Source organism: Mobula hypostoma, chromosome 18 (assembly GCF_963921235.1).
Source record: "Mobula hypostoma chromosome 18, sMobHyp1.1, whole genome shotgun sequence".
Classification (NCBI taxonomy): Eukaryota; Metazoa; Chordata; class Chondrichthyes; order Myliobatiformes; family Myliobatidae; genus Mobula; species Mobula hypostoma.
Genome location: NC_086114.1, coordinates 30,642,080 through 30,658,536, shown reverse-complemented (window position 1 = coordinate 30,658,536; position 16,457 = coordinate 30,642,080). Strand labels below are relative to the sequence as shown.

General features: G+C 39.8%; 1 protein-coding gene across 1 annotated transcript in view; it reads left to right on the top strand.

Annotated features, from left to right (window-relative positions):
• Positions 1–16,457, top strand: part of LOC134358432 (wings apart-like protein homolog) — a 188,622-nt gene that overhangs the window by 159,572 nt on the left and 12,593 nt on the right. The window contains exons 13-16 of the mRNA XM_063070655.1: positions 2,470–2,645; positions 6,924–7,039; positions 10,827–10,988; positions 15,098–15,305. Of these exons, the coding sequence (XP_062926725.1) occupies positions 2,470–2,645; positions 6,924–7,039; positions 10,827–10,988; positions 15,098–15,305 (662 nt within the window). The remainder of the gene's footprint in view (positions 1–2,469; positions 2,646–6,923; positions 7,040–10,826; positions 10,989–15,097; positions 15,306–16,457) is intronic.

The following is a 16,457-nucleotide window of genomic DNA, read 5'->3' as shown; positions in this document are numbered from 1 at the left end:
CATGACTCATTGCACATCACCAGATCTAAGATATAATTTTACCTCATAGGTTCAGTAATATGCTGTTTCAGAAAACTATTAGGATACATTCTATAAAGTCTTCCTGAAGACTTCCTTGACTAACTTGATTTGCCCAATCTGTATGCAAGTTGAAGTCCCCCAAGAAAACTGCCATCCCATTTTTACACGCATCAGGTATTTCTTGGTTTATTACTCATTCCACTGTAATGTTATTATTCAGTACCCTATAAATAACTCCCACCAGTGACTTTTTTTCCCCTCTTGCTATTCCTAATTTCTTGCCACTTGGACTAAGCGTTCTGCTCCTTAGATCTTATATCATCTCTCACTGTCACCTTGACCGCATCCTTACTTAAAAGCGCTCTCCCACCTCCATTACCTTCCTGCCAATCCTTCTATATTACCTGATACCCTTGCATGTTTAATTCCTAATCATCTCCACTTTGTCAACATGCTTCTCTAATGTTCACCAGATCATACCCCTTTGTACCATGTTTACTGAAATTGCCTCAAATACTATGGGCTTTCTGTTAAAATGCCCTTACACTCATTGACATTTTAGAATCTAGTAACCTTGTGTCTTTTGCATTTGATTTTTCTCTGACATTTTTCTAGCTTTTGCTTTGCTCTCTGCGTTGCTTCCATTTGTCTTTCTGCCTGGACACACATTATTGTGCCACATCAATTTAAGCCCTCTTCAACAACACTAGCAAACAATCCCCTAGGACACTGAGCCCAGTTCTGTACTGGTCCTACCTCCTGGAGAACCAGTTCCAGTGCCCCAGAATCTGAAACCCTCCCTCCTGCACCACTGCTCAACACACATATTAATCCAAATTATGCTACTGTTCCTACTCTGACCAGCACGTGACACAGTTATCAATCCTGGGATTATTACCTTGAAGTTCCTATCTTTAAATTTATTTCGTAGCTCTGTTTGTAGGATTTCCTTCCACTCCTTTCCCATATTATACAAGCACCATGACAACTGGCTGATCATGCTCCTCTTCCAGAATGCCCTGCTGCTGCTCCGATAGATCCCTGACCTTGCACCTAGGAGGCAACACACCAATCAGGAGTCTCATTTGATCATAAAACCATAAGATCTAGGAGTAGAATTAGGCCATTTGGCCTGTCATATTGGTTCCACCATTTCATCATGGCTGATCTATTTTGCCTCCCAGCCCTATTCTCCTGTCTTCACCCAGTATTCCTTCATGCCCTGTCTAATGAAGAATCTGCCAACCTCTGCCTTAATTATGCCCAATGACTTCGTCTCCGCAGTCGGCTGTGGCAATGACTTCCACAGATTCATCACTGACTGGCTAAAGAAATTCCTCCTCGTCTCTATTCTTAAACTCCCCTACCATAGGAGGCATCCTCTCCACATCCACTCTGATAGGTTTCGATAAGGTCACCCCTCAGCTTCTGAATTCCAATGAGCACAGGCCCAGAGCCATCAAGCATTCTTCATATGGCAAAGCTTTCAATCCCAAACATGAGGAAATCTGCAGATGCTGGAATTCTAAGCAACACACATAAAAAATGCTGGTGAATGCAGCAGGCCAGGCAGCATCTATAGGAAGAGGTACAGTCCACCCTTCGGTCTTTTCACTCTAATCCTCCCCAATTCAGCAATGGCCACTCTGCTTAAACCTATCTTCTCTTTGTTGGCCCTTGCCAAATTCCTAGTTGCCCAATCAATTTAGAACCAATCATAAAGCCCTAACAGGCTCTCCCTTTTCACTGACTTTACTGACATAAAGCCTGTAGACCTAAACTTAAATTAACAGATTATACATAGTATACACAACAAAAGGGTGTCTGTGGGTTGGTTTCTGGTTTAAAAGAATGAGAGATGATGATGAAATATAAGGTTCTAGGGGAGATTAACTTGGTCAGGGGTGATGGGGATCTAGAACCAAGGAATGTAATTCCACAAAGTGGTTGCCTATTTAAGCAGGAAATGGTGAAGAATTTAAGTTCTCAAATGGTCATGATTCTTTGGAATTCTCTGTCCCATTCAGTTGTGAAGGCTGAATTTTCAAATACATTTGAGGAAGAGATAAATGTTTTTTTTTACTCTGGAGGAGCAGACGATCATGGGGGACAGGCAACTGAATACAGCTGAGACCATGATCCTATTGAATGGGGAAGAAAACATGAGGAGCTGTATAGCCTACTTTTCCCATTAATATTCACAATCCAAAAAGCAGCAGTTTTTCAACTTCACTAGTATAAATCATACAGAATAAAATGGTGTTTCCATACTTATCAGATTTTAATTTTTTGTTTCCAAGTACTGCAGTCTTTGATTATATTTGTTGAATCATTTCATTTTAATCTGATTTTTGTTACATTATTTAGGTTTTATTTTGGCATTAATATAGATCTACCAATGCACATCCCTTCCTCTTCTAATATCTTATTGATGTGCTTTATCTGCAGGGCATTGCAACATTGTGAGCAGTTGATCACACGATATAACCGGGAAGATAGCAAGCTCTGCTTAGCAAACAGCAATTCTTTGCCGGAGTACAGTGCCTCTAGTCACATTGGCAAGGCAGTAGAGGACTGCATGAGAGCAATCTTTGGTGTCCTGCTGAACTTGACCAATGACAATGGTAAGTTTCTATAGAAGGACCGTGCCTGTTCCCAGCTAGCAAGTTAAATAGGCTGGGTCTTGAGACTGTATCATTGACTTCTGCAGTGGATTGCAGTAAACCACTGGGTTGGATGACCATAAAATATAGGAATAGAATTAGGTCAATTCACCCATCAAAGAAGAAGAATAGCCCTTAACTCGGCAGTGGAGTTATCAGGGCACCGTCATGACGGTGTTTCCATAGCAAGCTATTCTTGTTTTTACAAGGCCGAGTTGCTAGTTCAACGCTCAACCCGACTTGGATTCGAACTCAGGAGCCTTCGCTCCAGAGTCTGGTGCTGATATTATTGTGTCACCAAGCAGGACAATTTGCCCATGGAGTCTGTTTCGTAATTTGATCATGGCTGGTTTATTTTCCCTTTCAACCCCATTTTCTTGCCTTCTCACAATAACATTTGACACCCTTACTAATCAAGAACCTATCACCTCCACTTCAACTAACCCAATGGCATGACCTCCATAGCACTCCATTGCAATGAATTTCACAGCATCTCCAGCCTCTGGCTGAAGAAATTCCTCCTCTTCTGTGTTCGAAGGGGTCATCCTTCTATTCTTGAGCTGTGTCATTTGATCCTAGTCTCTCCCACTGTTGGAAACATCCTCTTCGTGTGCACTCTATCAAGGCCTTTTAATATTTGGTAGATTTAAATGAGAGCTCCCTTCATTCTTCTAAATCCAGTGAGTGGAGGCACAGAGCTGTCAAATACTCTTCATATATTTACCATTTCGTTCCTGGAATCATTTGTGTAAATCTCCTTTGGACCCTCTCCAATGCCAGCACATCCATCCTTAATTTTGTGGCATGAAAAGGGATTGGGTAACATTAAACTGGGAGGGCCTCCAAAAGATAAGTTCTGTGTTTAGTCTGTCCTTTCAGATTTCTCCTGTGAATTCTTTGAGGAACATTAATTCCATTATTGGCCCTTTGCCTCAGTCCATAAGATTGAAAATTTTAAATTGACCTATCTGCCGACCAATTAATGAACAAGGAATCGGTATGCTCATGACCTTGGCATGTCTGCCATTTTTGGTACTGTTATATATGTTCAGTGGCCCATTTTATTAGGTAGACAGCAAATACCTCGTTAATGCAAATATCTAATCAGCCAATCATGTAGCAACAACTTCATGCATAAAAGCATGCAGACATGGTCAAGAGGTTCAGTTGTTTGTTTAGACAAACATCAGAGTGGAGAAGAAGTATGATTTAAGTGACTTTGACGGTGGAATGATTGTTGGTGCCAGACAAGGTGGTTTGAGTATCTCAGAAACTGCTGATCTCCTGGGATTTTCATGTACAACATTGTCTAGAGTTTACAGAGAATAGTGCAAAAAACAAAAAAGAAAAAATTCCAATGGGTTGCAGTTCTGCAGGCAAAAACTCCTTGTTAATGAGAAAGGTCTGAGGAGAATGGCCAGATAGATTGAACCTGGCAGGAAGGCAATAGTAATTGAAATAACCACGCATTACCTACTGCTGTGCAGAAGAACGCACAACGCCTTGAACCTTGAAATTAATAGGCTAAGCAGCAGCAGACCATGAACATACACTCATTGGCCGCTTTAATTAGGCACTTGAGGTACCTAATAAAGTGGCCACTGAGTGTAAATAGGGCTTCACAACAGTGGCAGCTACAAAGGCAGAAGTGAGCTGCCTGCTGTTGTTCAGTGCTGTTCATTCATCCTGTTGCTACCTACATCAAACATCTAGCCTAGTTAGTTCAACAGCCTCCTTCATCTCCCTGCTGGTGTCAGGTTCCTGACAGGCTTAAAGAAGCAAATTTTGTAGCATTTAATGGTGTGCTTTCAATAAAAATACTTCCTCTTCTTGCTTTTAAACTTCAGGTTACTCATTAGAGAAGCTTCAGCATCAATCAGTTAAACTACTGGACCAGAAATTGTAATGTTAGAGATGTGTCTGGAATTTAGCGTACATAAAAGTACTGGCAAAATTTCTAGCTTGGTTATATTTATTGTGTTCGTGGGCAATTACTCTGCCGTTTCCCAGCATCTGTGGTTTAAAATCATATTTAATAGATTGATTATAAAAGGAAAAACTGTTTTAAAATTCAGAAAACAAACAAAACAGCAGATACTGGAATCTGAAAGGAAGGTAGAAATGTTGAAAAAATTTGGCCATTCAAGCAGCATGAGTGGAAAGAGAAACCATTTAACATTTTGGTCGAGTAACCTTCATCAGAACTTAAGGTTCCCTATTAGGTGCAACAATGGCTTTGCCTCAGGCTTTTACACCACTGCTTTTATCTGATAAATACTTTTATTTTTATTAGTTTATTTTTAAAATTTTGCTTGAGTGACGACTATTTGAGGGGTCTTTATTGTTCATGAACAATAGGTATTCTAATAATGGTCTTGGAACTGAAATGTAAACTTTCTCTTTTTACAGATGCTGTCTGATCTCCTGAGTGTTTTTAACAGTTTACAGATTTCTGGCGCCTGCAATTTTATATATATATATATTTTCGACTGTTGTTATCTTGTTATCTGCAGTTATTTGCCTTCCTTTCTCATTTGGTTGCAGAGCAAGGTGAAAAGTCTTCTCTGCTGTTCTTGAGCTAGTAAATGCAGCCACTTATGTGATCTAGCAATATCCCTTAACCACACTTCCTGTATTATTATGTTCTAACTGAATTCATTTTCTGTATTAAAGGGGAGTCTGTGCTGGGAAGTGATCAAACCATCAAATCGTAACATGGGGATACCGCCCAAACCAGAGTAGTATATTAGTGTAAATGTTATTTCGCCAGAGTGTGACGTCCATTTTGCTTTCTATTCGTATTTTTTTTGAAGGAGAGCAGTGCTTGCAAAGCATATATTTATTGCCCATTGATCTTGAGTAGTTGCTGGTAGGCATTATCCTTGAACTGTTGTCAGGATTGTACTTATCCAGACAGATAAAGTGTCCATCACACTTACCTGACCATTATAGATGGTGATTTTTTGATCTCAGCAAGATCATTGACAAAGCACGTGGAAATGATTGGGCTAAGACAATGGCAACTTCCTGCCGCAGTGATTCAAACCTTGGATTATTTCCCTCTATGATCATAACAATATCCAACCATTTGCCGGTTTTCCCTTTGGTGCTAATTCCTAAAGCAGGCATTCTTCCCGTGATGGGATTAGAATAAGTAATTTCTGCTACAAGATTAGTGAGGGAGATTTAAGATATATTAATGGATTATTTTAGTTTACTCACCACTCACTACAGTCTTGCAGCCGTGAGCTTCTACTGCTTTTGGTATTTTTTCCCCAAGTGGGCCATTTTAATGCGGAAAGCACAGGTTCATCACCAAAGAGGAGACAGTAGATGAGTTGGGCGGTAATTTCTTGGCCCATGTTTGACCTGATGCAACAAGCTCTGGCGTCAATACTGATGACTTCCAGGGCAACTGCCTCTACTTTTTATACTACTCCACTGCCAGTTATGGAGAGTCTTTGCTGCTAGTGAGACAGGATATAACTGAAGTTGCTGACAGAGGCTGCATGTGGTCTGTCAGGTATGAATCTGCTCCTGTGACTACCTTCAAATTGTCACGTAACAACTATAGCTCAGCTGTGTCAATTAAGTCTCGAGAGCGATTGGCTGCACTGCGTACAACGTTGCCATGTCTGAACTTGGTGTTTATATTTTTGTATCATCTTTAACTTTTTTGTTACAACTAAATTGTACCTTGATGATTCTTGATTAGTCAGGGCGTCAAAGGTTACGGGGGTAAGGGGAGGGCATGAATGGGGTTGAGAGTAATCAGCCATGGTGGAATTGTGGAGCAGACTTAATGGGGCAAATGACCTAATTTTGTTCCTATTGCAGGTGTTCCCAACCTGGACCATGGACCCTTTGCTGAATGGTATTTGGCCATGGCATAAAGAAGGTTGGGAACCCCTGTCCTAAAGTAGGTCTTGTGGTTTGTTGAATATTAAAGAGCACTGTTCAGTGGGCAATGACTTGGGGCATCTGGAGTCACGAGCCAGGCTGGGCAGGAGATCTCCACTAAAGAACAAGTGAATCAGGTTGTTTTTTTTTAAACGAGCATCTGGTAGTTTCATGTGTATAATTACAGGCACTAGCTGTTGGTTGGTAACTTAACGTTTACATTTCTCTGGGTATTCAAAGGTGCCATTTACTTGCGCATGATCTTAATTAACATGTAAACTTAGTGCTTGTTTCTCAGCCTGTCTTACTATTTGTTCTGTTATTCCTTTGTCACTTTAGAGTGGGGCAGCACAAAGACTGGTGAGCAGGACAACCTCATCAGTACAACCATGAACTGCGTGCTTCAGGTGCCACAGTACATACCTCAGGAACAGAGATTTGATATTCGAGTGCTGGTAAGAAAATTACATTATTTCCAGCTTAGCTTCTCTCCTCTAAATGATAAATAGAATTTTATTTACAAGCTAAGTTCATTTCTCAATGTCTCTTTCAATGTGAATGCAATCAACTTCTTTAAACTACTTGATTGCCTCGGTGCATAATGTCCACTCGTCATAAAAAGCAAACGGTGCCAGTACTTGTGTGATGATCTTTATGGAACATAATGTGCCAGATTAGACGGTAGATTGCACTTTAGTCAGGTGTTTTGATTTATGAGTTATGTGCAAGCACAACACAGTAAATATGAATGCCTTGCTGGAGATTTACACTGGCTAATGGTTCACTGATTCTCCCCGATAACAGCATGTTCATTTTCTGATCTGTAAACTGTTTTAGTCAAAACATGTGGACGAAGGCACATGACAGCAGAGGTGTGGACTCCATCTCTACTCTCTTCCTCTCCTTTTGTGGCTTGCAGTTCCGTTTTTGAATCTAAACCCTTCACTTATGCATAAAATTACTAATTTTGGGTTTTTGGAAATCTGTAGACTTTGAGATCTTTCTTAGCATTAAGCCATGTAATGACCCAGATTGAGCAGAAGATATGGGGTGAAGCATCTGCTTGGTCAAGGGTGTGCCTTGGTTAGGGCCCCAGGGTCAGCAAAAAGTACACTCATGAGGTGAGGGGGAAATTCCATATAAAAGGCTGGGTTTGGAGTTTAGTAGAGTGACAGATTAATTCCTGTTTGGAGTTTGGGCAGGAGACCGGCTACAGTACACGTTGTTGTTGTTGTTCGTCCTTCGTAGTCGAAGATGACCATGGCTTCAAAGTCAAATGGGAGATTGGTGGCTGTGGGTCCGGAAGTGACTGATGAGGCCAATCCGGGCCCTGAAGGCTCGCCCACATGTGGGACACAAGTGGGTGGGTGCTGTCGTGGCAGTGGGTGCTGCTCGGGCCTTGCGCACAGCACGCTTTCGTTGCACATGAAACATTTACAATGTCAATGGAGTTAGAGTTGATTCAACTAATTTCTCCAAATCATAGGCTGATTAACTATTATTCAGCTACCAAATACACACCTTAATATCAGAATCACTTCACCTGGTAGAAAGTATTTCACCTGATGTGATTTCTGCCCATTGTCATTTTGTGCACACCCAAAATATATATAGTAGCATTTCAGTGGAATCCATGCGAAGCAGAGCTGGAGGCAGCTGCAGAGGTTGAAGATGATGCTGTGAGTGTGGATAACTGGGATTCCAAGGGAAGCTGACACCAATGAAGGTGAACAAGGTAGCAATGAAAAATGGAAGTTCCATTGGAGAAGGTCATACCAAAGGGAGGGTTATGTCGTGCCCCCTATATCTCAGCCCTGTGGGGTGGTGGGGGGGTGGGTGCAGATTCTGAACAGTTCTGGGATTTAGTGGAATTTGTGATCAGTTAAACCATTCCCAACTTGACTAAGACCGATGCTGCCCTTTCTCATTTTGGTCACAGTGGAAGATGCTGTTCTGTACCACATGGATTCATTGCTGAATTATCAGCATTATGCAGAGATAATTTGCCCTGTTAAATGGAGCTGATCTTGCCAGTAAATGGGATTTTTAAAAATTATTTTACAGTATCTGTGTGCTGTGAAATGAGCTTTGTTGGTGTGTGGGAGGAGTAGCGGGTGGAGAGAGATAAGATGGTTAACAGAAGGCCAGTGAATCAGTGGTGTTAGATCAGACTTCAGGAACAGCCTGCTGGAGTGTAAGCAGCACTGACTCACTCAGCCTCCACGTTTGTTTGTACCAGCCCAAGGGTGAAAACTGCTTCTATGCTGTTCAAAGAAATAAAGTACTTAAGGTAATCAGATCATAAGCCTTCTCTTATTCCTTGCCCTTGGCTTTTGTTCTCTAACCTGCCAAAGAGCTCAATTGTCACCTACATAAGGGAAAAAAGAATTTTCAGGTAACTTCTCCCAGTCCACAGATGCAGTATTAATGGCTGATGGCTCTTGAATTTAATATTTTATTCAGTGTCATAACTACATACTTGCCTCCACTTCTGACATCCTTCTTACATGTTTGAATATGTGAATCGTGCATCAGACTGCATGGGTCTGATCAAAGCGTTGCTTTTTGTGACATTGGCATTCTTCTTCCGCACTTCTCATTTGGGACATCAATCTGAGTATTTGCTGCAGTTATCGAAACCTAAAAGAAGGGCTTTTGAAAGAGATTCAACTGAGATATTGCTTTGTACCTTCATCACAGCACTTGAATCCATCCTCTGACCCCACAGGGCAGCAGAGTGGTTCAGCCGTCTCACGGTTCCAGTGATCCGGATGTGATTCTGTCCTCCAGTTCTTTCTGTAAGGAGTTTGCTTGCTCCCTCTCAGTGATTGTCTGGGTTTACTTTGAATTTCCTTGCATCAGCCCAAAGAACTGCTGCATTTTAGGTTAATGGTCTTTGTAAATGATCCCTGGTGTCGGTGGCTGGTGTGGGAGAATTGCAGGAATGCAAGTTGGCAAATCAGAATCATATTTAATATCACTGGCATATGTTGTGAAGTGTTTTGCTTTGCGGCTACAGTACATTGCAATACATAATGTAAACTCTAAATTGCAATAAGTATATACAAAATAAAGAAAATAAAAGGAGTAGTGCAAAAAGAGAGGGGAGAAAATAGAGGTAGTTTTCATGGGCTCATTGTCCATTCAGAAATAGCGAAGGGGAAGAAGCTGTTCCTGTTTAGAATTAAACGGGAATATTTGATAATTCTCATCAGAGCTGCACGCAGACAGTTGCCCCTTAATGGCACCATCTTGAATCAAATGAGGCTCATTTGACCACATGAAAATATGAAGGGAATAATAGGTGAAAGAAGTGTTGTCACACAAGCTCTCTTCTCAATGTAGTTTAGTAACAAAGCGCGGCAACATCCTGTGATCAATATGTTAGAAATACATCATGTGTTCTAGTAGTTTGGATGTATTGGTCAGGCTCAGTTTCAATGCTTTATTATTGCTGGCAGTTCACTGCCTCATATTAGTAACAGTGCTAATGGCATGCAGCATGTGCAGACCAAGACAAATTTGCATTTACATAATGTCTTCCTAACCTAATGACATTGCAAAGTATTTTACGGGCACTTGAAATGCATTTAATATTCTAATGTAGTGAAATGCAGTCTTATGGAGTTGTGTGCACAGTGGGATTGTGTGTGCACTGGAATAAGTTATCACTATGAACAGTGCCATGGGCAGACTGGAGGTACTTGATTTCAAAATTCGATGCTATTACGATTAGTTCCTGCTTGTGATATCCCTGTGATCACAGTTATCTGCTATTTTACACAGGACAGTTATTGAGAGTGGTCTCTATATGCAGGACTTGTGCTCAGAATCCAAGCATTGGACTCCTGCCAAACTCCACTTGATGTCTTTACTCAAATACTGACCTCTTGACATTTTTGCAAACCCCTGACATTATACTGAGATAAATGAATAAAACAAAATTAACCTTAAATTTGGAAGTTTTCCAGCATTTTTTAAAAATCTATCAATAACAATATTTTCTTGCAAAAAGGGCTAAATTCCAGAATAATGTTTGTAATCTCCTTTAAAATCCTTTGGGAACCACACAGGTTGTTGCCCTTGAATTGAAGATCGCCCAGTCCCCATTTCTCTTTCCCATGTCCTCTAGGACTGGCTTCCCTTAAGTTCTGCATCCACAGTCTTCACTAGTTTCAGATGGAAAAATAAGCAGTGGGCAGTCGGGATATTTACTCAAATTTCACGTGTTTGTGTTTTCAGGGTCTAGGCCTGCTGATTAATCTTGTGGAGCACAGTGCTCGCAATAGGCATTGTCTTGTTGACATGGAAACACCATGCTCCTTTGATTCATTCTGTGCTGTGGATGGAAATGATAGTTTGAGGATGGAAGGACAGGTGCGAGCTATCGAGGCCTTGGTGCAGGTGAGTGTCTTATACAAAGAAGTAAGCATTTGATGAAATGACTTTTTCATATTGTGTAAGTATTGATTAAGCCAGGATGATTGATCCTGATTGGAACATAAAACGAGACTACTCTTCCTATAAAGCACTTTGCCCTGGCTTCCCTGTACACAAGATAAATGTGCCAGATAGTGAGATCTTTAGTTCAACACTGCTTTCTTGTTGATTGATTGGATTGTCTACAATATGACATAAGGTTAGATAAATGGTTCCGAAACGTTTTTGGGTTACCGGCTCGTTCGTACCCAGACCACGTCCCCAGTGTCTCTCTCTCCCGTTCCAGCCGTTCCATAAAACTATAAAGAATTTTGGTTTGCATTGTACAGTGAAAGAAAATAGGAACTGCAAATTCAAAAGTGAGACCAATCTGCAAAAATTATTTAAGTCTAATTTAAAGCTACAAATAAAATTATTTCTTTATTCATTTGCAGTAAACACAATTTTCAACAACAATTTTATTGCTAACATTAGTAATCCAACTATTCACCGCTTCATTGCTTTTTCACCGTTCAATGAGATGGATGGGCTTGGTGCAGTGATATCAGCTTCTCAGCATCAGGCTGAATATCACTTAGAAGGAGTCTCAGATCTACCCCCCCCCCCCACCCCATTCAGTGAATTGCACTGTGTTCGTTCTTTTGAAAGAATTTGGGTGACTATGCTAAAACCACACTCCATTAAATACGATGTTGGAAAGTCAATAAAGAACATCTTAACTTTTTTCCACAATGCATGATAGCGTTCAGGAGGTTTCTTTATGCAACCAAAAGTCTTGATATTTTTTGACATCGTCTTCAGCTCAAAGTCATTTTGTAGTGGGATTAGTTCTTCTTCCATCCTTCCTGTTAATTCCTCATTACAAATGTTCAGGAGTAGACTTATTACTCAATCTAGAATTTGATCGAGAGAAGATCTTAAAATCTTACTGATGTCTTTTTGCAGCTCACCCAGCTGGGTACAGTATACTTGAAGATCATAATCTGATGTTCTTTCTTCCAGCTCAGAGAGGTTTGGAAATTGGGAAAGGTCGCAGTGGCCAATGTTGCACTTTAATAGGGTTAACTTGAACAGAAATATGGAGATGACTGAATTGACTTTGATAAGATTCACATCATTTCCTTGTAATTGAAGCTGGATTTCATTAAACTTTGCAAATAACTCTGACAAATAGGCAATGTCACACCTAATATTCTTGAGTTGATTACTGAATGAAGCATTTGTGTCTTCAAAGAATTTTATCACATACAAGTGTCTCAGGCAGTTTCCTTTGGAGAGCCATCTGACTTCTCTGTAATAGCAAGTGTTCAAACTTTTCATCATTCTCAATACAAAGCTCTCAAAATAGTCAAGAATTGAAAGCATGGAATTTGATTTTATTTACTGCTGTGATAATGGTATTTAATGATTTCTGCAGCCAATCACGTAGGTTTTTTGTGAGATGATGTCTGTGAATTACACAGTGAATGGAAAGTATATTAGATACAGCTTTTTTCAAGAAAGTATAACACCACAGTGGTGTCCTGTCATTGATGGTGCCCCAGCTGTTGACCAAGCAAGAATATTGGTGAGCATAATATCCTTCTCTTTAAAAAAAAATTGCACAATGACCCAAAATATTGACTCCCCCTTTGTATCTGTTTCTAGTCCCCTTGCAAATAATAACTCTTACACCAAGCTTTCATCTTTTATGAAGTGAACATAACCAAGAAGGAAAGATTCGTTATTTGGCAAAGTTGACTCATCCATTTGCAGAGCAAATCCTGTTGTCCTAAGTATGTTACACAATGTATCTTCCACATTCTTGAATATTTCATCTATTCATCTCTGAACAGAGTTGTCGCTTTAATTGTTTGGTCTTAGTGACTTACGCAAAGCCGTATTCAGAACCTCCCTTATTGCTGGCAGTATCAGTTCTCCAACTGTATGGGGCGATCCATATTTAACACTGAGAAATAAAATAATGTGTGAAGCGTGCAAACTATCACTGTTTTGTTGTGAAGTGCTGGCAAACATGTTTTGGAGTGTTTTCTATTTCTGAAAGTTTTCACAAATTGAAAATAAGCCAGATTTTTGTTTGTTTTATCATAGTATATTTTCTTCAAATGTTAAATGAGCCCGGACAGTTTCATTGCTTCATTTGAAAAAACCTTTTCAGACACAACAGACAGATTGTCTGCTATTAGTTTCTTGCTGCTGGTATAAATCCACATTTCAAATACACCACACCATACTGTCTATACTTCTTTTCCAACCCACACAAAAAGCTGGAGGAACTCAGCAGCCCAGCTATGGTAAAAAGTACAGTCAATGTTTCAGGCCAAAACGTTGACTGTACTTTTTTTTTCATCGATTGCTGCCTGGCCTGCTGAGTTCCTCCAGCTTTTGTGGGTGTTGCTCAGATTTCAGGCATCTGCAGATTTTCTCTTGTTTGTGATTTGACTAAATTTTTCATTTGGTCTGATTCTGCCATTTTTGTTATGGATTAACGACCACAGCCGATCAGCTATTATTTAAGTTGAACCTCAAGTGCTGTAATCAATAAAAGGGAACGGTATGATGTCATCACAGCTGACTCTCTGCCTGAAGGTACATAAAGTGAGACAGCGATACCTTAGTTGGGCCGTGGGCAAGGGAAATGCGGTCAAGACCATTCAAAAGGGCAGATTCTGAACTTTACTGCATTGAATGCCATATCCTAATTCACAGGAATTGTGTCACTGCGTGATTAGAGTATGTGAATCGTACTAGCTAACACTGTACCAAAGTAGTGAATGGCAATAATGCACAGGCCAGGACAGGAAAAAACTCAATTTCTTCAGTTCAGATTTCTCACGATATGCCAAATATAGAAGGGTTACATTGCTTTTCAACAACTATAGCACACTTTGAGCAGTCTCAGAGAACAGTGGGTTAGCAAGAGTTGAGGTGATTACGTGATCATTGTAATCAACTATGAGGTACTGAGGATCAAATGCTTATAATTAATTAATTTCTTAAATTAAGCTGTAACCCCTCAGCTGCCCCTTAGCTACCAGCCCCTTTATCTTTATTTCCCTCTTAGAAACACAGGAGGAGGTTCACATAAACCATAAGCAACAGAACTGTGTAGTAGATCTGTTTCTAAACTGTATATTTTGTGTTTTGCTCTTTAGTTCATTTCTGGTCATGTCTAGATCTCTTGGTGATAATAAAAAGAGAACATACTTTACTAAAGAAAGAATTAAAAAGCTTGGATCTGCCTTTATTTGCAGATTTACAGTCCATGCATTTCATCATATCAGTAGTACAGTGGCTCAGTTCCTTTTCTACCTATTGCTTTTTGCATATTAGAATGCATTAATAACTTTCTCATGGAAGAAGTATCTGGGCACATACTCATTGCTCGTGTACTTCATTGCTCGAAAATTCAGTGTAGAATTGCACCCCTAAGTATCTAATATCCCAACCGACTTTCTGGCAAGTCCATAGCTTCAAAGGTAGTCATTCAGACTATTGCAATCGCCTAATAGTAGTTCTCAATCCTAGACTTGTAGGTTATTGTGCATTAACTGTTAAGCAAGTACTTTTCTAATGTGATGAAGTTTTACTTTTTTTAGCCATTCCTTCAGACCCATAGAACTCCTCTTCAAGCAGCTTTCCATTCACAACATCTTTCGACCTTTTCCCCATATAACTGGGTGATTTTTTTTTGCATAGAATGTGGCAATTTCCCTGGGATTACCTATCATTCTGAGATTCGACTTTGTAAAATGCCTTGTTAAACTAATGTGGCCTACTACATTGTTCTCATGTTAATCCATCATCAGAAAAAGAAATGGATATAGACATTGATTTTCCTTAATTAAGCAAAAGTGAGAATGTTTTATTTTTTATTAAATGTCAGCATTTTGAGAATGGATAATTCTTTTTTTGTGTAGGAACTGGAGTATTTTCTTTGGTTGTTATCAGTATGGTTTGATAACTTGTCATTTTATGTACTCATAATGAGCCACTGACTCATTCTTAATCACCTGTTACACAGTTTGTTTGGTTTGTTGGCAAAACGTTGGTTGATTTTCTTGCTTCTCCAGTTGTTTCTGCAGCGGGAGCGAGCTGCCCGCCTTGCAGAGACCGAGACCGATGATTTCATCAAAGACACACCAACAGCACCTCAAGACCAGAGTGGCCAGTGGCAGGAAACTGCAGGGTCATTGGAATGGGTGCAGTCAGAAAATTGTACCAAGAATGACAATAATGAAAAGAAAGAGGAGGAGGATGAAGAGATTGACCTGAATAAAGGTATGTAAGAGACATTCAGCAAGCAAATGGCTTTGATCAAAACGTGATCTTCCCTCCTCTTTCTTCCTAAACTGTTCATGTTTCAAATACTTGTTTGCTCTTTTTTATTCATTGGGTTAGGGCATTTGGAAATTCTCAAAGTATCTTCACTGAGGTTTAAAATTGTTAACACATTTGAGAATTTCTTATCTCTTGTTCAAAATTTGTTGGTGTTAAATCTGTTCAAAGAACACGTCACTCTTTACTAATTTGATAGTGGCCTTGAACCACCTGCTCTAACTGGCAGATGCTGGTTTCAATAGATTTCTGACAGGAAAGGGGACTTTATTTTTAGATGTATGAGATGTACAGCACAAAAATAATTAAACAGGATTTGGGGCTTTCTTGGCATGTGCTCTAGGCATTGTGTAGTCCCTGTAATTTCACAATTTCAACTTGTTTGTCCATGATGCATAAAGGTTTATCCCAGGATAATGCCATAAAGTTTATTTTGCAGGAAGCCTACATTAGTTTTGTAAAAACATCTAATTACAATCTGTCTGCTTTTGAAGGATGTACAGCTTGGCTTGTGTTCATCGACCCTATTACAGCCTGTAACATTCTGCTTACCCTGTCTGAGCTGCTGACTGCTTTCTGACATCTGCCCACTGCACTAGTTGCTGATTCCCCCCTCCCCCATCAGATCCAGTTAATTAACAAAGTTCAAAATAAATTTATTATTAAAGTTTGTATACGTTACCATATGCCACCCTGGGATTCATTTTCTTGCAGACATTCACAGTAGAACAAAAAAATAATTAGAATCAATGAAAAACTATACACAAAGAAAGACAAACAACAAAAGTGTAAAAGACAAATTATGCAAATACTAAAAAAAAGCATAATGATCAGTTAAAAAAAATACTGAGAAGGAGTTGTAGAATCCTTGAAAGTGAGTCCATAGGTTGTGAAATCAGTTCATTGTTGAGGTGAGTGAAGTTATCCATGGTAATCAGCATGTACCATTAACACAATGGGAATCTCTATCCACGCTTTGCCAGTACAAACTGTGCAACAAGGAGAAGAGGATTTCAACCCACATCTAATTGGGCTCTCTCTGCATCTGGAGCAAGCACACCAAAAGCTGTTGTGAAGCAAAAGAACGTCAGAAAA